The 25,052-nt window shown below is 45.3% G+C and overlaps 2 protein-coding genes across 2 annotated transcripts; both read right to left on the reverse strand.

The window, feature by feature from the left end:
* Positions 1-138: 138 nt before the first annotated feature.
* On the reverse strand, positions 139-2,374 carry LOC117885031 (olfactory receptor 52K2-like). The gene is made up of 2 exons (XM_034786151.1): positions 2,320-2,374; positions 139-1,121 (listed from the first exon to the last, which is right to left on the reverse strand). Exons 1-2 carry the CDS (start codon positions 2,372-2,374, stop codon positions 139-141), a joined length of 1,038 nt encoding a protein of 345 aa, XP_034642042.1.
* Positions 2,375-6,157: 3,783 nt separating this feature from the next.
* On the reverse strand, positions 6,158-7,412 carry LOC117872537 (olfactory receptor 52N4-like). Its single transcript, XM_034761098.1, has one exon. It carries the CDS (start codon positions 7,410-7,412, stop codon positions 6,474-6,476), a length of 939 nt encoding a protein of 312 aa, XP_034616989.1. The 3' UTR covers positions 6,158-6,473.
* Positions 7,413-25,052: the final 17,640 nt, after the last annotated feature.

The raw sequence follows: 25,052 nt of genomic DNA on the forward strand, positions 1-25,052 counted from the left end.
TTAGGTGTGAGGAGCTTCTCAGACTCTGAACTTCCACAATGTTCAGCTCAGCCAAAGTAGGACAGAGCACCTTTGATTAACTAGGAAATAACCCTTCACCCTCCTGTCATGAAGGCTTAAAGTCAGTGACCCAGGCAATCACATTCTGCAAGTGTATTTAAGCAATTTCTCACGAAGCTCTACAGTTTTGGCCCCATAAATGATAGGGTTGAGCATGGGGAGGAGAAGGTAATACATGTTGACCAAGATGATGTGAACATGGGGAGGAATTCCCTGACCAAATCGATATGTCAGAGTGGACAAGAGGGAGGAAGGATAAGACATCATCATCACACTGATGTGGGCTGTGCAGGTGCTGAAAGCTTTCTGGTGCGCTTTCTTGGAGGATACTCTGAGGACAGCCCTTATGATCAGACCATAGGACAGGGCAATAAGCGTCAGGTCTAACATGATGACTACAAATACTATTACCAAACCGTACATCCTGTTGACTGTGATGTCCCCACACGACAACTTTGCCACAGCCATGTGGTCGCAGTACGTATGGGCAATAATGTGGTTGGCACAGAATGGCTGCCTGCTCAGAAGCAGGGGCAAGGGCAGAATTAAGAGAAAAGCTCTTAGCAAACCCACTAGCCCTAGCTTAGCTATTCGTGTGTTGGTGACGATCGTGGCATATCTCAGAGGGTAACATATGGCAACATAGCGATCAAAGGCCATTGTTACAAGGACGGCTGAATGCATAACAGTACCCGCATGAAGGAAGAACATTTGGGTGAGACAGCCACCCACAGTAATATCTTTCAAATTGAACCAAAATATGCACAGCACCTTTGGCACGACGGAAGTAGACGTGCCAATTTCTGTGAGCGCCAGCATGGAGAGCAGCAGGTACATCGGCTTGTGCAGGGTCTGCTCCTTGCCTATAACAAACAGAAGCGTGAAATTTCCCAACAGGCCCATAATATAGAAAGTAGTGAAAGGGATGGAAATCCAGATGTGAGCAGCTTCCAAGCCAGGGATGCCCATTAAGATGAATTCTGAAGCTTCTGGGTGGGTGAGGTTGAAAACTGCCATGAGGTGGTCGATGCGTCGATCAGGCTCAGAAATGCTCAAGGTGCCTGTGAAGGGAGAGAAGCAAAGCGAGGGGGGTTACACACTTTATAACAAACTGTATTGCAAATATTAACAATCTAGAATGGGTGTTGAGCAGTGTGGTCGCAACATATACAGATGGCACGAGATTATTTTGGTCATATTCAAGTCCAGAGAAGGCTTCAGAGAGAGCTAACCAAGCCAGGTGAATAGGCAATCTCAATGGGAAAAGATTCACTCTTACTGTTTAACTTTCAGCTCTGAGCTGTGATACTCATGGCTTTGAGTCCTGATACAGAGAGTGCTATTCTGTTCGGGTGATGAAAGAGTCTGAATGAAACCCATGGTTTATGTGGCGTTCTGAGACCAGGCATGGAAGACATGGATTTCAAAAGCCGGGTGGATTTCAATCTGGAGTGACCTACTGAAAGCAGAATGTGAGAGAAAAATCTGGCCAGTGTACAACCCATTCTTGTTGTGAAATCTCTGGTTACACAGATATCCAGTGCAGAGGCTGTGGATGCACCTCCTAACAGGGCAGTGTAGTTGCTGAATTGGAAACTTGAGTGAATCAGAGGAAGAACCACACAGCCCAAAAAAGGAAGTTATTGGGACAATTAGACAGATAGAAGGGCACAGTAAGAAACAATAAACTGATCTTAAAAAAAAATATTTGTCTAAACTATTTCCAATATATTGATAGTTCCAATTTTACCAGGTAAATCTGTTGGTGTTTCTGACAATACTAAAAAGTTCAAGTTGCTGTGCTGGTGAATTCCTGCCCGGATTGTTCCTGACTTGAACCCTGGAACCCTTTGTGAGCCCTTAGCACTAACTTTAATGGAGAAAGAGGTAACTCACCGAAATCCCGCTCAGCAGAGAGAGGAAATCTCCTTATTGCCACAGGAAGACAGAGCCCTGAGAATGAGTGTATGAATCTCACATGTCTGACACTCGGCGTGCTGGGCAGCGACTTTTATGTTACCCCGTACAGTCCCTCCAGACTCTCAGGTTGGCCAGGACTCCCAGACAATTCCCTTGGCTCCGTGAGCAGTGGGAAGAGCAGATAATAAAGCCTGGAGAGCTTCAGCCTGAGAGCCTCCCCTGGGAGTCAAGACATGATTTGCTGATCCCAGGAGTTCAGATTGTCAGTGCAAACTGAGTCTTGCAGACTGTGCAGCCTAAGAATTGATGATGGCTTTTTTTTTTCTCTGTGTAATGTACCACCATCTGCATCGTGCTTGGGAATGCTGCCAAATGATAAGGGACCAAAAACCATTTTTTACGGATCATAGCAGTGTACCACCCAAGAATATTCTGTCTATCATCCTCTGAAAGGTCGCTGCTACAATGTGGAGGCCAAATGAAAAGATCCTGAATTCATGCAACGAAAAGGTTGTGGAAAAGGCTTTCTTCTCCCAGCTTTCTGGTATCAAAGGTATTTGCAAGTATCCATTTGTCAGGGGCGGCTCTAGGCACCAGCAAAGCAAGCATGTGCTTGGGGCAGCCCATTTGCAGGGGCGGCAGGGATCCAGCATGGGAGCTAAGAACCAACAGGGGTCCCTGGGAGCTGTAGTTCCTTGGTTAGCTCCCTGCCTAGAGAGCCAGCCCTGGAGCAGGGAAAGAACTACATTTCCCAGCATTCCCTTGGCCACTACCAACAGGAAAGAGGGGGAGGGAGTGAGGATGCTGAGACCTCATGCTGCAGCCTGCTGTGAATGGAGAGCTGCACTGGGAGTAGGGATTCCATATTTTAACATTCAAATAATAGGACACTCCACGGGGAGGGAGGGTAGCCCCCACCCTGCCCCCATCCTCCCCCTCCAACTGCCCCCCACAGAAACCCCAACCCATCCAACCCCCCTGCTCCCTGTCCCCTGATCATCCCCTCCCGGGACCCCTGCCCCAACTGCTTCCCAGGACCCCATCCCCTAAGCCCCACTGGTCTTTGTCCCCAACTGCCCCCTCCTGAGAGCCCCCCAACTTCCCCCCTAGGATCCCACCCCCTACCTGTCCCTTGACAAACCCCCTGGGACTCCCATGCCTATCCAACCGCTGCCTGTCCCCCCTGACTGCCCCCCGAACCCCTGACCCATCTAACCCCCCCCTGCTCCCTGCTCCTGAGTTCCCCCCCTGAACCTCTGCCCCATCCAACCCCCCCACTCCCTGTCCCTTGACTGCCCCCCCCCCGGAACCCCCTACCCCTTCTCCAACCCCCAAGCCCCCTTACCGTGCCACTCAGACCAGCGTGTCTGGCTTCGCGCAGCGCCAAACACGCTGCTGCATACATGCTACCATGCTCCCCTGCGGAGCCACAGGCCCCCCGCCCCCCAGCACCTGCCTTCCAGATTTGAACACCTCAAAATTCAGGAGTGCTCAAGCTCAGTTTGGGCAGCTGTTACTTCATTTCTCCCAAATCCAATATACTGATCCACTGTAACTTGCTGTAGAAAAAGTAGGATAAAATTGAGCAAGAACTGCTTCCCAGTGGTTATTAGGACTGGAATTGCTATTTTCAACAGCCATTGCCTTTTGGTTGTTTGTTTGTTTGTTTAAAAAGAAGACAGTGATATTACATTGGCAGATTCCCCATAGAAAGAAAGAGTGGAACGAAAGAATAATAAAGGCACCTCAACTTTTCCTCATTTACGTAGGACAGTCTTATAATATGCGTCCAGATATCCTCCAATCACACAAGCTAAAAATTGTTCCACTTTACTGCAGTTCTGTAACCATATGGGAACCAATCCTGTCTGTGTTCTATGCACATCTAAAATTCCTGCTGAATGACCCGCCCTGGGAGTGAGTTACCAGTGACCCGGGGCTGCGGCGGCAGGGGGGTGCAGGTGGTGGGGGAGAGCCCAGGGCTGGGGCGGCAGGAGGGTACGGGTGGTGGGGGAGAGCCCAGGGCTGGGGCGGCAGGGGGGTGCGGGTGGTGGGGGAGAGCCCAGGGTTGGGGCGGCAGGGGGGTGCGGCGAGGAGCCCATGGCTGGGACGGGGGCAGCCAAAAGTTTTTTTTGCTTGGGGCGGCAAAAAACCTAGAGCCGGCCCTGAGGACTGCTGCTCTGCCTACAAACCAGTTCTGGCTCTGGCACATCTCTGCCTCCTGGGCTCCTTCTCTGGCCCTTGTGTTTCCGGCTGCTGCTGCGCTGACTCCAGCTCCGCTTGAGGTGCTGCTCAGGTTTGTCAGAATTCAACTGCATTAAGAGCCCCAAGTCACTTAAAAAGTAATCGAAATGTGGCCCAAGTCAACTTAAATGTATTTCTTGAAACAAATGTTGTTGTTGTTTTTTATTACCACATTGGTCCATATTTCAAGTAACAAAGGAAAGCTTTTGTTAGGTACCTAGTACAGATTTGATTTATTTTTAAAAAAAACCCACAAGCCCCAGCAGGAGTTTGTCTACATTAGCAACAAAGCTAAGAGATGACAATCAAATTCAAAATTAAAACCCCAATACTGGTACTTGTAACCCGATTGAGGGTTGGCAGGTGTTTTTAAAAAAATGGCCAGTAACAGTGTAAAATAGCCAAAAGGAGCCCAAAACATATGTAGTGTAAAAACTACAAGACCATTACATTATTCTTTTTTTCTAAATGCATTCAACGATAGTAGTCAATGTCCATATTTTGAGTTGAATTAGTTGGAGATTCCACCACCTCCCTAGGTAACCCATTCCAGTGCTTCACCACCCTCCTAGTAAAATAGTGTTTCCTAAACACCTGGACATTTGATGGCAGTCTCTGTTTCATCTCTTTCACAAAGTCCAAGATGAAATCTCGACACCTAAATTTGATGCCTTGGACAACGGGAATAGTTAGTGTGTATTTTGAAAGTTTCAGCTGAAAGTAACTATAAAAATCAACTGTACAAAGTGGCAAGTTTTTGGTTTCCATGGCAATTTCATAGTTTAACACAGCTGTCCGTTACACAGGTTTTTCAACTTAACTCTTTCACCCCAAGCAGCAATTCTATCTGATCAAGGATTAAATGCAAGTAAACGTGCTCTTGTCTAACACTGCAGTTTATTCGATTTTAAGCACACACAGACATAAGCAATAGGTTTAGATCATTCCAGATATTTACCTAACTTCTGGAACAGTATTGAGTAATTAACAGCAGGTTCACAGTGGTCAGTTGCTCACCCACCAGGGAGAAAGGGATTCAGGAAAAACGTCTCTCAAGATGCCTTCAGAGGACTGCTCCAAAGTACGCTGTATTAGCTAATCTTTCATAACTTCTACAAAACACATAGGTCATAGTGATCCCATCACTTTCCCTAACGTTCAAAAAACTTCTAATATCATAGGCATCTAGACTCAAGGTTCACATCCATTTCTCTAATTTATTTTCTTGTCGTCCACTCCTCCCATTCTGATTAGCAGATACTGCCAGCTAGATTTTAACCTTGCATCTAAAAGCCTGCTTTCCAATTAACCCTTAACTATGTGGTGTTCTCTTTTATTAATTCATAGTGAATGAGTGCACACCCTATGGTTGTAATTGGCTTGATCACATTCTGGGGCACACACCCTCAAATCTAGGATAACACGGTCCAGTTCTTAAAAACACAAAGTTTCACAACTCTACTAGAATGTCCTCAATTCCTGCAGCAGAGTTCCTGTATTAGCACTTTCCAACTGAAACATTTGGTTTATCTTCCAGGCTTCCTAAAGTAAGGACGTATTAAATTCAGGTATCAGAGGAGTAGCCGTGTTAGTCTGAATCTGTAAAAAGCAACAGAGGGTCCTGTGGCACCTTTAAGACTAACAAAAGTATTGGGAGCATAAGCTTTCATGGGTAAGATGCCTTGCATCTGAAGAAGTGAGGTTCTTACCCATGAAAGCTTATAGTCCTAATACTTCTGTTAGTCTAAAGGTGCCACAGGACACTCTGTTGCTTTTTATTAAATTCAGGGAAATTTTGCTCACCAGATCACTGTACTTATGATAAAGAAGTTCAATATTATAGTTGCTTTCTTTTTTTTTGACTATCAGAAAGCATAGCTTTAGTTCATCAAACTGATCAAGAACGCTGTTCACACAGGGTCTAATGGGAAGCCTCCTTGCTTCAGAAAGCTGCAGTATCTTCTGGTGGTCTGGAAGTCAAAGAAAGGTGAAGTGACAGGGTGTGTGGAGGTGGGGGCTGATGGATGACACTGAAAGAGATCAGGTGATGGTCAGAGAGAGGGAACTTAGCAACAGAGAGAGCAGTGCTTGGTGATAGAGTGATAAGATGTTAGGTGTGAGGAGCTTTTAAGACTGTGAACTTACACAATGGTGAGCTCAACCAAACTTGGACAGAGCACCATTGATTAATGAGGAGATCTCCTTTATCCCTCTTGTCACAGAGGTTTGGAATCAGTGGCCCTAGGTGATCACATTCCGCAGATGTATTTGCGCATTTTGTCACGAAGCTCTTTGGTTTTGACACCATAAACAATAGGGTTGAGCATAGGAAGGAGGAGGTAATACAGATTGGCCAAGATGATGTGTACATAGGGAGCAATGCCCTGACCGAATCGGTATGTCAGAGTGGAGAAAAGGAAGATAGGATAAGCCATCAGCATCACACAGATGTGCGCTGTGCAGGTGTTGAGGGCTTTCTGGTGGGCTTCCTTGGAGGGTATTCTGAGGATGGCCCTGATGATCAGACCATAGGACAGGGCAATAAATGTCAGGTCAAACCCAAGGACTATAAATACTATCACTAAGCCATACATCCTGTTCACTGTGATATCCCCACATGACATCTTTGCCACAGCCATGTGGTCGCAGTACGTGTGGGGGATAATGCGGTTGGCACAGAATGGGTGCCTGCTCAGGAGCAGGGGCAGGGGCAGAACAAAGAGAACAGCTCTCATCAAACACAGTAGCCCTAGCTTAGCTACTCGTGCGTTGGTGAGGATGGTGGCGTATCTCAGAGGGTTACATATGGCAACATAGCGATCGAAGGCCATTGTCACGAGGACGGCTGAATGTGTCACAGAACCCGCATGAAGGAGGAACATCTGGGTGAGGCAGCCACCTAAAGTAATTCCTTTCAAATTGAACCAAAATATACACAGTGCCTTTGGCACAATGGAAGTAGATGCAAAAATTTCTGTGAGCGCCAGCATGCAAAGCAGCAGGTACATTGGTTCATGTAGGGTCTGCTCTTTGCCTACAACAAACAGAACCATGAAATTTCCAAACAGGCCAATAATGTAGAACGTAGAAAAAGGGATGGAAATCCAGAGGTGAGCAGCTTCCAGGCCAGGGATTCCCGCTAGGATGAATGATGAATGGTCCAAGTCACTGAGGTTGAAATCTGCCATGAGGTGGTCTATGTGTTGATTGGGCTCAGAAATGCTCAAGGTGCCTGTGAAGTGAGAGAAGCACAGTGAGTGGGATTACATGCTTTATAACAAATAGTACAATAAATATTTTATAGTTATTAACACTCTAGAAACGGTGGTGAACAGTGAGGTGACAACATTTCCAGATGGCACCAGATTATTTAGGTCATAGTGAAGTCCAGAGAAGACCTCAGAGGGAGCTAACCAAGCAAGGTGAATGGGCAACATGATGGCAGATGAACTTCGATGTCAATAACTGCAACGTGCACAACCATTGGAGGAAAAAGCTTGAATTCCTCAAACAGCCTACAAGGTTCTAATTTAACTGTATGAACTCAGGACAGTGACCTGGGTGTCATGGTACAGAGCTCTGTGAAACCCTGCTCACAGTGGAAGTATGGACAGAAACTAAGCAAAACATTGGGATCCAGGAGGACTGGGATGGGAAATCATAAAGGAAATACAATGCCATGAGACCGATTAGTCAATATTTCATGCTCCTCTGGCCTCCTCTTTGAAGAATGGGGCAACCTTCTCACACAGGTTATTACAGAAATAGAGGGGTTCAGGCAAGGTCAACAAGAATGATCAAGGGCCTGGGGAAACTCTTCTAATGATATAGGTTGGAAAGATTGGGATTGTTACCTTAACAAGGAGGTATATTAGAGGGCCATGAGAAAAGTCTATGAAATACTGACTGGTAGAGAGTAGATCGAGAATGTGTTCTCCCTGTCTCATAACACAATATCAAGAGGACATTAAATTAAACTGAAATGTGGAAAATTCAAAACCAATGAGAAAAAAATGATTTCTTCACTCAATGCCTAATTAGACTGAGGAACTCGTTGCCACAAGAGGTATTTGAGGCCCTGAGGTAAATGAGAAACAGGAAGGGTTGGGAGACTTAGATGGATAGTAAGACTATCCAGTTACAATAGTTCCAGTTAAATACATATGTTGGAATGTCTATACACCAACGTATTTCAGGGCACAAGCCAAGAGGTAGCTGCTGGTGACACCCTCAGGGACGGTTAGGTCATCCCTGAATCCACCTACTGCTTGGTTTCTTACAACTTCTTCTGCAACATCTGGGCTGTCCCTGTCAGAGAGAGGACACTGGACTAGATGGACCTATATTGAAAAGAGCCAAGTTTCCCCCAGGGAAACAGTCATTTTAATGCTGGGCTATGACTTTGTGCTCAACAGAATGGGCATGAGGGGCACAAGGGTCTTGGTATTTAGGCCTACAGGCCTGCACCTCTATTGCTTCCCATGTTTCTTTTGGTGAGACACTTTCATGCAGGCAACCAGCTTTGTCTGAGACATAAGTTACAGATATTACCTGACAAGTATAAGCAGAGACATGTGGCAACAACTCAGCTCCTAACCATTCTCATGCCTGGATATCGATGACGTTTGCAGATGACACAAAATTGTGGGATTGTAAATAATGAAGAGGACACATCACTGATTCAAAGCAATCTGAACTGGTTGGTAAATTGGGTTGAAGCAAATAATATGTGTGTTCTAATAGAGTTATGTAGATATCTATATCTAGGAACAAAGAATTCAGGCAATGCTTACATGATGGGAGGATATTATGGGAAGCACAATGGCTGTGAAGAAGATTTGTGGGCATAAAGGGATAATTAGCTGAACATGAGCTCCCAGTGTGACCTTGTGGTGAAAAAAGCCAGTGTGATCCTGGGATGATAAGCAGGAAAATCTGAAGGAGAGGTAGAGAAGTAATTTTACCTCTCAGGTTTCAGAGTAGCAGCCGTGTTAGTCTGTATCCGCAAAAAGAAGAACAGGAGTACTTGTGGCACCTTAGAGACTAACAAATTTATTAGAGCATAAGCTTTCGTGGACTACAGCCCACTTCTTCGGATGCATATAGAATGGAACATATATTGAGGAGATATATATATACACACATACAGAGAGCATAAACAGGTGGGAGTTGTCTTACCAACTCTGAGAGGCCAATTAATTAAGAGAAAAAAAACTTTTGAAGTGATAATCAAGATAGCCCAGTACAGACAGTTTGATAAGAAGTGTGAGCATACTTACAAGGGGAGATAGAATCAATGTTTGTAATGGCTCAGCCATTCCCAGTCCTTATTCAAACCGGAGTTGATTGTGTCTAGTTTGCATATCAATTCTAGCTCAGCAGTCTCTCGTTGGAGTCTGTTTTTGAAGTTTCTCTGTTGTAATATAGCCACCCGCAGGTCTGTCACTGAATGACCAGACAGGTTAAAGTGTTCTCCCACTGGTTTTTGAGTATTTTGATTCCTGATGTCAGATTTGTGTCTATTAATTCTTTTGCGTAGAGACTGTCCGGTTTGGCCAATGTACATGGCAGAGGGGCATTGCTGGCACATGATGGCATATATCACATTGGTAGATGTGCAGGTGAACGAGCTCCTGATGGTATGGCTGATGTGATTAGGTCCTATGATGATGTCACTTGAATAGATATGTGGACAGAGTTGGCATCGGGGTTACAAGGATAGGTTCCTGGGTTAGTGGTTTTGTTCAGTGATGTGTGGTTGCTGGTGAGTATTTGCTTTAGGTTCGGGGGTTGTCTGTAAGCGAGGACAGATCTGTCTCCCAAGATCTGTGAGAGTAAAGGATCATCTTTCAGGATAGGTTGTAGATCTCTGATGATGCGCTGGAGAGGTTTTAGTTGGGGGATGAAGGTGACAGCTAGTGGTGTTCTGTTAATTTCTTTGTTAGGCCTGTCTTGTAGGAGGTGACTTCTGGGTACTCGTCTGGCTCTGTCAATCTGTTTTTTCACTTCAGCAGGTGGGTATTGTAGTTTTAAGAATGCTTGATGGAGATCTTGTAGGTGCTTGTCTCTATTTTACCTCTGTATTCAGCACTGCTGTGACTGCTGTTGAAAACCTGTATCTAGTTCTTGTGTCCACAATTAAGGATGGATGTTGATATACTGAAGAGGTTTCAGAGAAGAATCAGAATTAGTAAAAGATTAGAAATATTGCCTTATAGGGATGGACTCAAAGAACTCAAGCTATTTAATTACCAATGATGGTAAAGGGGTGACTGGATAACAGTCTGTAACTAGGTACATGGTGAACCAATATTTTATAATAGGCTTTTCAACCTAGCATACAGAGGTATAACATGATTCAATGGCTGGAAGTTAAAGGTAAAGAAACCCTGACTGGAAATAAGGTGTACATTTTTAATGGTGAGAGTAATTAACCACTGGAACAATTTACCAATGGTCTTCATGTATTCTTCATCACTGAGAATGATTAAATCAAGGTTGGGCATTTCTCTAAAAGTTCTGCTCTAGGAATAATTTTGGGGAAATTCTCAGGCCTGTGTTATAGATGATCACAATGGTCCCTTCTGGCCTTGGAATCTACGAACATGTCCCCAGGAGTCAACTGGAGACATTTTGCCTGCAAGCTCGTGCCTGAGCTTACTGAAGGCAATTTTTTTTCTATTCATGATCATGTTGAATTTAACCGTACAGGGAGAAATTCTCATGTGACTTCGGTGCCTTGGAAATGTTACACTAGGTGCGTATGCCATGAGGCACTGCATGGATGAACGTTTAGGTGAGAAAAATAATGGTTTGACCCCATAAATCTCCACACTGAGGAATGAATGTATTAATTCATTAATGGGAAACAGAGCTGGCTAGCAAATGGTCCCAAATCATCCTGGGTTTAACATCTGTGTCCCAGTGGCCCACTGTTTCAGTCAGCTTCTAGTGGCTCATGCACGTGGCAGCTGTATTTATCTAGGTTCACATGCCCCAGAGTTGCCCGCTCTCATTATATAATGTGCAAACTTCTCTGCTTGTGAGTTGTTCCTATGTTGCAGCCTTGAAGCACCACGTGGTATGTATGGGTTAACAAGAAAAGCCATACAGATGCCTGCCTTGGCATTTGCCAAGTGTTTGTGGGATTTCTCACTGGTGAGACATAGCCAGTGATTACCCCTCAGCCAAGGGAGCAGGTGTGATAGGAGACACCTCACCCCCTGCAGAGGAAGAGCGGTGGGGACTGTGGGGCGTCTTAGAGTTTGTGGGAGCCAGGGATGACTGGGGAACATGCAGATGACACTGGCGAGCAGTGTGCTGTTGGAATCAGGGCAGTCTCACCTGGTGAAGGAGAGGACACACAAGGGGTCAGGGTATGATGAGATTGGAGCAGCTGAGGAGCAAAGTGTGATGTTTCCCCCAGGGTGCAACCTGGTCTGGGGGAACCACAGATTCCTCTGACTCACCAGCCTGGGCTCCCTCTCTCAGTGCGCTGCTCTGACAGGCTATAGACCTTCTCCTGGTCCTACACTCAACCAGCATTCACACAGGCAGGGACACACCCAGCTGCAGTTACATGCAGGCTATCTGACCAGCCACTGCATGAACCAACAATAGAGAGGCTACAGCCAAAATAATCACCAGCTCTCTAGCCTAGGACCCCAGAGCTGTACCGTCCTGCTCTGGTCCAAACTCTGACTAGTATGAATTTTTTACCCAGTTCTCCCCTCTCTCATTGTGAGTTGGACAATGCACACTGGTTACCAAGCTGAGATTTTACCCCTATACACTTCACTTAAAGGCATCCTGGGTTTAAATTAAAACATAAAACCAAGTTTATTAACTACAAAAGATAGATTTTAAGTGATTATAAGGGCTATCAAACAAATCAAAGTTGATTACCTAGGAAATAAAGAAAACAAACTAAGCTTAACAGAGTAGTTAGACTAATTATTAACCGGCAGTTTCTCACCTGATTGATGATATAAGCAGTCTGGCAGAATCTCAAGGCACAAGCTGCATTTGCTTTGCTTTGGGGAGTGAAGAACCAATGACGATGTCACTCCCTGCCCTATATAGCTTTAGCACATGATGGGAAAACTTTGTTTCAAAACTTGGTTCCCAGACTGGTTTGTGGGAAAACTACAAACTCACCAATATGGAGTCCAGAGTTATGTGGCCTGGTCATATGGCCTTCTAGAGTCACAGCATCCGTGACTTATAGGTAAAGCTGTGAGTCTGTCACGGAGGTCCATGACTTCTGCAGCCGCCAGGTGCAACTGACCCAGGATCACCAGAGCAGCTCAGGAGGCCCCAGGGTCAGCCTCACCACTGCCTCCTGCAACAATGGCAGTCCCAGGCCACCCCCCACTAGCAGCAGTGCAGAGGTTCTGGGTGATGGGGCTGGCAGCTTCCCAGCAGCAGCTGCTGCCATCCAAGGCCAGCAGGGGCGGCAGTGGTCCTGGGTCACCCCCAATGCCAAATCACCAGTGGGCACCTCAGAGCCCCCCAGTAGCAGCAGTCACCCTGGACTCTCCCAGCATAAGGGGGTGCCCCAGAGCCTCCCTCCAGGGCAGTAGCTGCGCCCTACAGACTCCTCCAGAACACCAAAAATTTAGTCAGTGATTTCTCGTACAAGTCATGGACAGATCATGGGTCCGTGAATTTTTGTTTATTTCTCTTGACCTGCTCATGTCTTTTACTAAAAATCCCCTTTACTAAATCTTAGCCTTACTTATAGGCTGTCTGGAATGTTCTCGGGAAAGCTCACCAGGTGAGAGGTAAGTTTGTCCAACAGACTATTGTTTTCTTAATGGCTCATGGCCCTGAATAGTCCCTCCCCAACCATCTATATAGACTGAAAGCAACATGCCTAGTGGATGTTACCCAGCTGTAACTATATATGAAATAGAGATACACAGTCAGTATTTATAACTTCAGATGCAAAAATGATCAATGCACACAAATAGGATAACCCTATTCAGAAAATCATAACTTTTCCAATGGCATCTTACATGACTCATCTTGCATAAAATGTATCATAATTATGCTATAATCATATCATAATAATATCTCTATGTAGAATATGGGGTGCAGAATCACACAAAGCTCAGTGGTTCTTTTCACCAGTCAAATGCCTGAACTTACATAACGAGAGACAGAAGTACAGGACTGAGTTGGAAACAGAACTGAGTCAAGGTTGTGACACCCGGGCTACAGTTCTGTGGCCTGCCAGGGTAAAGAGACCCTGAGACTGGCCCAAGCCAACAATCACAAAGAAAAATTTAATTTCAACAGCGCTGCCCACCTGTCCCTGTGTATGTTGCTCCACGCCCCCACAACCCCGCAGTACTGCTTGCCTCTAAATCCCCTACCTGTCCCCACCATCTTACAGCGCTGCCCTCCTGTCTGTGAACAGCCCGCTCCCTACCACACAACCCACAGTGCTGACCACTTTTCCATGTAGGCCCCTCACCCCCACAAATTCTAGCCCTGCCACACAGCAATACCCCTCACCCAGGACCAAAACCAGGTGCCAGACCCCAAAGCGACAGCTCACGGAAATATCTCCTAAGACGAGGTTAAACTCAGTGTCTGCCTGCACCAGGGAAAAGGGGGAGATCAGCCTGAACTGCTTTTCTGGCAAAGGGAACCCCAGCGGCGGCTCAGCCTGTGCAGGGAAGGAGAGAGGGACAGACCTGGTGGGAGGGAGAGAGGACATGGAGACTAAAAGTAGCCAGCGTGAGTAACTCCTCCTCAAAACAAAACAAAGCTTTAACATTGCAGCCTGTTAGGAACCTGGACAATCCTTCCTGAGGCAGTGTTTCTGTGTTGGCAATTGCTGATGTTACCATGAGGCTGTAATGGGATTGCTAACAGGTGGTCAGATGGTCCATATGGTGGATGGTGAGAGAGACAATCTGCTACTGTGTGGTCTATGTTATGTCACTGTCTGAGACACCCCTCTTCCCCAGTAGGCCTCAATATTCCTCTTTGGTTTGTGCATTAGGCAGGATGTTCATTTCCTATATCACCCAGTTTTAGGGCTCCATGCCACTGTGATTTGGATACTGTATATCCCTTTGTCCCCCCGTCCTCCCAAACACACACAAACACTGTGTGTTCCTGGACCTCCCCTGGTGAGATTTGCAGCAGCACCTGCTTTCCTCTAAGCCAGAAACATACTTTATTTTTACTGCTTTTTGGTGCTTCTCATCCGCTGCAGAACCAGAGATGCAGGGGCACAGAGTGAGCAAACCCCTCTCCCTCCCTGAAGAAAATTGTTATCCTAATTTTTCTAAACCTTTAAACCTGAGTTTGAAATTTCAGTAACTCTCCTCTCCTGTCAGCTCTTCTTTGGTCCAAACGAGCTCCCTTGTCCTCAGAGGCCATGCGACCACTCCAGCTGAAGTCACTGGAGGCTCATCACCAGTGTAAATGAGGCCAATTATTTAAGTTCTTATATGTGGATTTAGGGTGAAGTCCTGGCCGTGTTGGGAGTTTTGCCGTTGATCTCAAAGGGATCAAGATTTTACTCTTAGTGTTTAACTTTTGGCTCCCAGCTCACAAATCACAGCTTTGGGTCCTACTACTACAGAGAGTGGTATTCTGACAAAGTGCTGAGAGAGTCTGAAGGAAACACCCAGTTTATGCAGTGTTGTGAGACTGGGCATGAAAGTTAGTGATTCCAAAACACGTAGGCCCTGATTTTGCTCTCAGGGATGCCAGTGGCAATCTGGAGTGACCCACTAATGGAAGAAAGTGAGAGCAGAATCTGGCCATTGTGTAACCCATTCTTGTTGTGAACCCTTTGGTAACACAGATACCAACTGCAGGGGCTTTGGCTGTACTTCCTAAAAGGGCAATGAAGGTGCTGAATTGGAAAAATTGAGTGAACCATAGAAAAAACCTCACAGCCCAATAAAGGAAGCTACTGAGACAGATAGAAGGACACAATAAGAGACAAGGAACTGATCTTAAAAACAATTATTTGTCTAATCAATTTTCAATACATTTGTAGTTCCAGTTTTACCAGGTAAATCCCTTGGTGTTTCTGACAATACTAAACAGTTCAAGTCACCGTGCTGGTGAATTCCTGCCCAGATGGTTCTTGATTTGAACCTTGGAACTCTTCCTGAGCCCTCAGCACTAACTTTAATACAGAAACAGGCAACTCACCGAAATCCCACGCAGCAGAGAGACAAAATGTCCTAACTGAGACAGGAATGTAGAGATCTAAGGATCAGTGTATGATTCCCACATGTCTGACACTCGGCATGCTGGGCAGCGACTTTTATGATTTCCCTGTACAGTTCCTGAAAACTCTCTGGTTGGCTGGACTCCCAGACAATTCCCTCAGCTCCATGAGCAGTGGGAAGAGCAGAAAATAGACCCTGGAGAACTCCAGCTTGAGAGCCTCCCCCGGGAGTGAAGAAATAATTAGCCAATAACAGGGGCTCAGATTGTCAGGGCAAACTGAGCCTTGCAGACTGTTCAGCCTAGCAATTCCTAATGGCTATTTTTTCTGTGTGTAATGTACTGTCATCTGCACCATGTCTGGGAATGCTGCCACAAGATACGGGACCAAAAACCATTTTCAATTGATCATAGCTGCATACCACTACATACTGCCCATGAATTTGTAATATCCAGCCCAGTAGCCTCTGAAAATCACTGCCACACTTTTGAGGCCAAATGACTTGATAGTGAATTGATGCAAGGAGCCATTAGGAAAGGGATTGATAAGAATAGAGAAAATACAATAATGCCACTATATAAATACCACACCATGGATATTGCATGCAATTCTGGCCACCTCATTTTTAAAAAAGGGTATATTAGAAATGGAAAATTACGGAGCAGGGCAACAAAAAGGATTAGGGGTATGGAACAGCTTCCATCTGAGGAGAGATTAAAAAGCCTGGGACTTTTCAGCTTGCAAAAGAGACGACTAAGAGGGGATAAGATAGAGAGCTATAAAATTGTGAATGGTGTGGAGAAAGTGAATACGGAAATCTTGTTTACTCCTTCACATAACACAAGAACCAAGGGTCACACAAGGAAATAGTATACATAACACACAGTCAACCTGTGGAACTCATTCACAGGGGATGTTGTGAAGGCTAAAGGTATAATTGGGTTAAAAAATCAACTAGATACATTCATGGCGGCTAGGTCCATCAATGGCTGTTAGGCAAAATGTTCAGATATGCAACCCCTATGTTCTGGGCGTCCCCAGCTTCTGACGACCAGATGATGGGACTGGATGAAAGGAGATGGATCCCTCGATAATAGTCCTGTTCTGTTCTTTCCCTCTGAACACCTGGCATTGGCCACTGTCAGAAGACAGGATACTGGACTAGATGGCCCATTGGTCTGACGCAGTATGGCCATTCTTATGTTCTTATCTGAGTACCCTTTTTCTAATCTGGGTGCTGGACCTGATAGTCGATGGGGCCCACACGCCTCACTACCTCAAATGGTCCCTGTCATTGAACCAGTAATTTGAACAGCAAACTTGTCAATAACAATAACACTGAATCACCCATTTTGAACACTCGTGGCTGGACCCCTTTGTTATAGGCCTTCTCTTGTACCCATTATGCATTTAGCAAAATTCTTCTAGCAAATGCTCACGAAGTCTTGAGGTGCTTGCCTAATTTGAGAATGTATTGGACTATGTTCATCATCTGGGGTCTTTGCTTTCCCATGTTTCTCCAAGCAGGTCTGGAAAGCCTAAAGGCTGCCTCCCAGACAGCAGTTGAAAGGAAAAAAACTTGGAGGCTTGAGGCACTTTCCTGATAGCAAAAAGGAAGTGGGGGAAGAGCTGGTCTCAGAATTTGGAATTTGAGGATACAAACTTTTTTAATCTTGCCATCAAAGTTCTGCGAAATTGCTCTACAAACCCAAAAGTTCTTAATGTCTTTATCTTCAGTAGATCACAAAGTTCTTTCATTAATTGTAAAGTGAAGTTAGGTCCTTGATCAATAAGGATTTCTTGGGGTATTACCACCTGGGAGAGGAATTCCATAAGCTCATTTGGCTCATAACTAGGGTGCTAGGTCTATGCCTAGATGGCAATAAACCTGACAGGGTCCCTTTGTCACTGAACCATGCCTGTGGTCTTTCTTTATGAGTAACATCATGGTCTGCTGAACTAGCAGGTTACCTTATCTGTGAATACTGATAACACTCGATCTCCAAGGACAGAAGCACTGAGCAGCCTCAACAGCGCTACCGAGGCAACAACATGCCAGCCGTTAGCGCCTAATGACACCAGCTGACACTCTGAGCCCAGTGGTGAGCAACTCTACTGTCTGGAGCAAGTGTGGCCACTGCCTCAGTCACTGGGGTTCCACCACTTCCCCATTCACCACAGCAAGTTGTTCACAGGCAGGGCTAAGGATATGATTATGTCATGGAAGTCACAGATGTTGTGACTGTCAGAGATCTCTGTGACATTTTCCACTTCAGCCCCGGGGTGATGGAGACCGAGCTGTCAGCCAGAGGGGACCCCCGAGTTCTTAGCTGCCATGGGTTGCCAAGGCCACAGCAGATCTCAGCAACCGCTGGTGGCTGGGGGACCCGGAGCTCCAAGTTACCGTGCGGGGGGGGACCCAAAGCTCCAAGCTGCTAGTTATTGAACAGAACCGGACCTTGAACCGATCCCTGCGGGACTCCACTCATTATGCCCTTCCAGCTTGACTGTGAACCACTGATAACTACTTTCTGGGAATGATTTTCCAACCAGTTATGTGCCCACCATATAAAAGCTCCATCTAGGAAGTATTTCCCTAGATTGAAGGTCATGTGAGACAGTATCAAAAGCCTTACTAAAGTCAAGGTATACCACATCTACCGCTTCCCCCATCCACAAGGCTTGTTACCCTGTCAAAGAAAGCTATCAGGTTGGTTTGACACGATTTGTTCTTGACAAATCCATGCTGACTGTTACTTATCACCTCATTATCTTCCAGGTGTTTGTAAACTGATTTCTTAATTATTTGCTCCATTATCTTTCCTGGTACAGAAGTTAAGCTGACTCGTCTGTAATTACCCGGGTTGTCCTTATTTCCCTTTTTATAGATGGGCACAATATTTGCCCTTTTCCAGTCATCTAGAATCTCTCATTTTCACTGGCATTCACTATATTAGACGTCCAATTTCCACCAACCTTCTTGATGAAAACCAAAACAAAGAAGTCATTAAGTACCACTGCGATTTCCACATTTTCTGTTATTGTCTTTCACCTCTCATTGAGTAATGGGCCTACTCCTTGGTCTTCCTCTTGCTTCTAACATATTGGTAGAATATTTTCTTGTTACCCTTTATGTCCCTAGCTAGTTTGATCTCGTTTAGTGCCTTGGCCTTTCTAATTTTGTCCCTATAATCTTGTGTTATTTATTTATATTCATCCTTTGTAATTTGACTGAGTTTCGACTTTTTGTCGGACTCTTTTTTGAGTTTTAGATCATTGAAGATTTCCTGGTTAAGCCAGGGTGTCTCTTGCCATACTTCCTATCTTCCCTATGCTGTGGGATAGTTTGCTCTTGTGCCCTTTACAGTGTCTCTTTGAAAAACTGGCAACTGTCTTCAATTGTTTTTTTTCCCCTTAGACTTGCTTCCCATGAGATCTTACCTACCAACTCCCTAAGGTTGCTAAAGTCTGCCTTCTTGAAATCCATTGTCTGTATTGTGCTGTTCTCCCTCCTACCATTCCTTAGAATCATGAACTTTACCATTTCATGATCACTTTAACCCAAGCAGTTTTCCACTTTCAAATTCTCAACCAGTTCCACCATATTTGTCAAAATCAAATCTAAAACAGCCTCTCCCATAGTAGCTTTCTCCACCTTCTGAAATAAAAAAAAAATATCTCCAATACATTCCAATAATTTGTTGGACAATCTGGGCCCTGCTGTGTTGTTTTCCCAACAGATGTCTGGGTAGTTGAAGTCCCCACCACCACCAAGTCCTGTGCTTTGGATGATTTTGTTAGTTATTTAAAAAAACCCTCATCCACCTTTTCTTCCTGGTTTGCTGGTCTGTAGTAGACCCCTACCATGACATCACCCTTGTTTTTACCCCTTTAATCCTTACCCTGAGACTTTCAACAAATCTGTCTCCTATTTCTATCTCAACCTCAGTCCAAGTGTATATATTTTTAATAAATAAGGCAATACCTCCTCCCTTTTTTCCCTGCCTGTCCTTCCTGAGCAAGCTGTACCCTTCTATACCAACAAACCAGTCGTGCGTATTATCCCACCAAGTCTCCATGATGCCAACTATGTCATAGTTGTGTTTATTTACTAGCATTTTAAGTTTTTCCTGCTTATTCCCCATACTTCTCACATCTAAGATACTGATTTATTCCTCCCCCCCCCCCATTTCTGTCTTGTCTCTCCCTTATTTCTACTATAACAGCCCATGATCCCCCCAGATTCAGACCCTTCTCCCAGGTCTCCATATTTTTGACTTATCTGTGGCCTTTGATCACCTGCCCCTGCCAAACCTAGTTTAAAGCCGTTCTCTCTAAGTTAGCCAGTCTGTAGCCAAATATGCTCTTCCCCTTCCTCAATACATGGATCTCATCTCTGTTTACCAGTCCTTCTTCCTGGAACAGCATACTGTGGTCAAGGAATCTGAATCCCTCCTGGTGACACCATCCTTGCAGCCAGGCATTCACCTCCAGGATGCATGTGTCTCTACCAAGGCACCTACCCTTGACTGGAAGACCTGAAGACAACACCACCTGTGCTCCCAACTCCCTCATCCTTACTCCCAGAGCCCTGTAGTCACTTCTGATCTGCTGAGGGTCATACCTTGCAATATCATTAGTGCCCACATGGATGATTAGCAGGTACCTCTCACACTGGATGGTACCCTCAGCCTGGCTTTTTGTTTGTGGGAAATGTAGGCCACAGTCTCTGCAAATCCACACCAGGATATGGGCAGAGGCATCCATGGTTATGTTGTCTGTCTGGATACAGGCATGGGTGGAGGAGACAGGAGCAGTGTTGGCACTGATGATGCACACCTTCCTAACCATAGTGATTTTATTACATCTCCCTCCCACAAACTCCCTCTCTCAAACTCCCCTGTTTGCAATCCCCTGTTTGCTAACTCCCCTTGGTCACTTAGCCTCTGGCTTTTAAACCCTTCCTTCCTAGGTCAACCCTACCCCCTCGTTAATCACACAGGGGAGGGTGATCACAAGGCTGATTGAGGCTGATCAAGGATGATCAAGGGAACAAAGGCTCAAACAATCCCCAAACACAGAATCCCAGTTGATCCAATTGTCCCTATAAATAAAATAACTTGAAAGAAAAAGAAAAACACAAACAGCCAAACAAACTCACTCACCCCAGGGTTAGTACTCACACCTTGTTCATTCAGCAGGGTGATTTCCTTCACCCTCTCTCAAACTCCCCTGTTTGCGGTCCCCTGTCCATGCTGGGGTATGACTCTGTGCTCAACAGAATGGGCACTAGGGGCACAAGGGTCTTGGTGTTTAGGGCTACAGGCCCTCTGTTACTTCCCTGGTTTCTTTTGGTGAGACACTTTCTTGTTGGCACCTATTTTTGTCTGAGATTTGAGTTACAGGTGTTAACTGACAAGTATAAGCAGAAACTCAGCTGCTAACCTTTCTCATGCCTGAATATCACTGAAGTTGGAAGATGACACAAAAATGGGGGGATTGTAAATAATGAAGAGGACAGATCACTGATTCAAAGCAATCTGGATTGGTATGTAAACTGGGGTGAAACAAACAATGTGTGTTCTAATATAGCTATGTAGACATCTACATCTAGGAACAAAGAATGTAGGTGATGCTTACACAATGGGGGAATCTCGTGGGAAGCACAATGACTCTGAAGAAGATTTGGAGGCATGAAGAGATAATTAGTTAAACATGAGCTACCAGTGTGACCCTGTGGCGAAAAGAGCCAATGTGATCCTGGGATGATAAATGGGGGAGCCTTCAGGAGAGGTAGATAAGTTATTTTACCTTTGTAGCTGGCACTAGTGTGACTGCTGATGGAAAACTGTTCACTTCTGGTATCTTTGGTTAAAGACAGATGTTTATACATTGAAGACTGTTCAGAGAAGAGTCAAACAAATTCTTAAAAGATTAGAAAACCTGCCTTATAGTGATAGTGTCAAAGATCTCAATCTAAAAGTGCCAAGTTCTTTAAGTGCTTATATATTAATGATAGAAGTTTAAGATGGGTGAACTATAGTGCCTCGTATTAAATGAGGATATTCATATTACAGGCATCACAGAAGCTTGGTGCAATAAGGATAATCAATGGGACACAGTAATACCAGGATACAAAATCTTTTGGAAAGACAGAACAGGTCGTCCTCATGGGGGAGTGCCAATATATGTGAAAGAAAGCATAGAATCAAATGAAGTAAAAATCTTAAATGAACCGAACTGTACTATAGAATCTCTATGGATAGCAATTCCATGCTCAAATAATAAGTATATATTTGGTAGGGATATATTACTGATCACCTGACCAGTATGGTGATAGTGACTGACATGCTCAGGGAGATTAGAGTGGCTATTAAAATAAAAAAATATCAATAATAATGGGGGATTTCAACTATCCCCATATTGAGTGGGTACATATCACCTCAGGACAGGATGCAGATGTAAAGTTTCTTGACATCTTAAATTACTGCTTTTTGGAGCAGCTAGCCCTGGAACACACAAGAGGAGAGGGAATTCTTGATTTGGTCCTAAGTGGAGCACAGGATCAGGTCCAAGGGGTGAATATAGCTCGACCTCTTGGTAATAGTGACCGTAATATAATTAAATGTAACATCCCTGTGGTGAGGAAAACACCACAGTGGGCCAACACTGTAGCATTTAACTTCAGACAGGGGAACTGCACAAAAATGAGGAGGCTGGTGAAACAGAAATTAAAAAGTACAGTACCAAAAGTAAAATCCCTGCAAGCTGCATGGAAACTTTTTTAAGACACCATAACAAAGGCTCAACTTAAATGTATACCTCACATTAAAAAACATAGTAATAGAACTAAAAAAGAGCCACCGTGGGTAAACAGCAAAGTAAGAGAAGCAGTGAGAAGCAAAAAGTCATCCTTTAAAAAGAGGTAGTTAATTCCTAGTGCGGAAAATAGAAAGGAGCATAAACTCTGGCAAATGAAGTGTAAAAATATATTTAGGAAGGCCAACAAAGAATTTGAAGAACAGTTAGCCAAATACTCAAAAAGAAATAGCAAAAAAAAATGTTAAGTACATCAGAAGATGCTAAAGGAGCACTCGAGGATGATAAGGCCATTGTGGAGAAACTCAATGAATTATTTGTATCGATCTTCATGATTGAGGATGTGAGGGAGATTCCCAAACCTGAGCCATTCTTTTAAGGTCACAGATCTGGGGAACTGTTCCAGATTGAGGTGTCATTAGAGGAGGTTTGGGGACAAATTGATAAACTAAACAGTGATAAGTCACCAGGACCAGACGATATTCACTAAAGAGTTCTAAAGGAACTCAAATGTGAAATTGCAGAACTACTAACTGTAGTCTGTAACCTATCATTTAAGTCAGCTTCTGTACCAAGTGACAGGAGGATAGCTAATGTGACGCTAATTTTTAAAAAGGGCTCCAGAGGTGACCCCAGCAATTACAGGCAGGTAAGACTGACTTCAGTACTGGGCAAACTGGTTGAAACTATAAGAACAAAATTGTCAGACACGTAGATGCACATAATTTGTTGGGGAAGAGTCAACATGTTTTTTGTAAAGGGAAATCATGTTTCACAAATCTACTAGAAGCAGCAAAGAGTCCTGTGGCACCTTATAGACTAACAGACGTATTGCAGCATGAGCTTTTGTGGGTGAATACCCACTTCTTCGGATGCATGTACATCCTATATGTCTGTTAGTCTATAAGGTGCCACGGGACTCTTTGCTGCTTTTACAGATCCAGACTAACACGGCTACCCTTTTGATAAAATCTACTAGAATTCTTCGAGGGGGTCAACAAGCATGTGGACAAGGGGGTCCCAGTGGATATAGTGTACTTAGATCTTCAGAATGCCTCTCATCAAAGGCCCTTTCACGTCTCTCATCAAAGGCCCTTAAGCAAAGTAAGTTGCCATGGGATAAGAGAGAAGGTGCTCTCATTGATTGGTAACAAGAGAAGCCGCACAGGTGCCTTCCTTGGCATTTGCCACTCGTGTGTGAGATTTCTCACTGGTTAGCTGGGGTGAAAGTAACATAAAAGACTTTCCAGTGCAGGGGAGAAGCTCTGGGCACCCAGAAAGGGCGGGGCCTTGGGCCAAAGGGGTGTGGCCACAGCAGCCCTTTAACATTGGCTGTGTATGGGTCAGTACCGGTGGCCACTTCTTACCAGTACACTGTACTGGCCCGTAACGGCCCATTCTCACCTATGCTGGTGATACAGAGTCAGGGATTACCCCCCAGCCAAGGGAGCAAGTGTGATGGGAGGCACCTCACCCCCTGCAGAAGAAGAGCTGGGGGGAGCTTGGGGGGCCTCGGAGTTTGTGGGAACCAGGGATGATTGGGGAGCACGGGGCAGACACTGGAGACCAGTGTGCTGTAAAAATCAGAACAGCCTGGGATGGGAAAGGAGAGTACGTACAGGGGTCAGAGAATGATGGGAGAGATATCCAACTGAATAGCCAAGATCAGTGGTTCTTTTCACTGGTGAAATACCAACAATCACAAAGAAAAGTTGAATTTCAGCAGCTCTGCCCACCTTTCAATTTACAGCCATTTCCCTCCCTCCAGAACCCCCAGTGCTGCCTGCCTTTCTCTGTACACCCCCTGCCTGTCCCCCCAACCTCCAGCACTGCCTGCTTCTCTGTGATTTTGGTCCTGGGTGAGGGTTACTGTTTGGCAGGGGTGGGGTTTGTGCAAGCAGGGGACACACATGGGCATGTGAACAGTGCTGGAGGTTTTGGGGGAAGGCAGGTGAGAGTATAAACAGAAGCAGGCAGTGCTGGGGATTGTTGGAGGAGGCAGGGTGTGTACATGGACAAGCGGGCAGTGCTGGGGGTTCAGGGAGCAGGCAAGGGAGTGTATACAGAGAATCAGGCAGTTCTGGGGGTTGTGGGGGCAGGTGTGTGTGTTCTCCCTGCGTGCTGTACCAGCTCTGCGCAGACAGATGGCACAGCAGACCTCGAGCAAGCCACCAAATGACCACAAGATCCATTAAGGGACGAAGGCACCGGCCAGGTTTATTGTCAACGAAGCACACTAATAGCACCTGGCAGACTCTACGAGGATACTCAGGGTATGTCTACACTACGAAATTAGGTCGAATTTAAAGAAGCCGGTTTTATAGAAATCAGTTTTATACAGTCGATTGTGTGTGTCCCCACATAAAATGCTCTAAGTGCATTAAGTCGGTGGACCGCGTCCACAGTACCGAGGCTAGTGTCGACTTCCAGAGCGTTGCACTGTGGGTAGCTATCCCACAGTTCAAACAGTCTCCGCCACCCATTAGAATTCTGGGTTGAGATCACAATGCCTGATGATGCAAAAACACTGTCGCAGGGGTTCTGGGTGCATGTCGTCAGGCCCCTCCCCCTCCATCAGAACAACGGCAGACAATCGATTTGCGCCTTTTTATCTGGGTTACCTGTGCAGACAACATAGTACGGCAAGCATGGAACCCACTCAGCTCAGCTCAGCTCACCATCAATATGTCATCTGGGTGCCGGCAGACGTGGTACTGCATTGCTACACAGCAGCAGCTCCTTGCCTTTTGGCAGTAGATGGTGTGTTACGACTGGTATCCATCATTGTTGTATTCCTCACTGAGTTCAG

This window comes from Trachemys scripta, chromosome 1 (genome assembly GCF_013100865.1).
Source record: "Trachemys scripta elegans isolate TJP31775 chromosome 1, CAS_Tse_1.0, whole genome shotgun sequence".
Classification (NCBI taxonomy): domain Eukaryota; kingdom Metazoa; phylum Chordata; order Testudines; family Emydidae; genus Trachemys; species Trachemys scripta.

Excerpts from the sequence above, each read along its gene's own strand:
- LOC117885031 (XM_034786151.1), bottom strand. The coding sequence starts at position 2,374 with ATGGTTTTTGGTCCCTTATCATTTGGCAGCATTCCCAAGCACGATGCA. Across the intron at positions 1,122-2,319 it reads CAAGCACGATGCAGATGGTG|GCACCTTGAGCATTTCTGAG; the intron begins GTACATTACACA and ends CTCCCTTCACAG.
- LOC117872537 (XM_034761098.1), bottom strand. The coding sequence starts at position 7,412 with ATGGCAGATTTCAACCTCAGTGACTTGGACCATTCATCATTCATCCTA.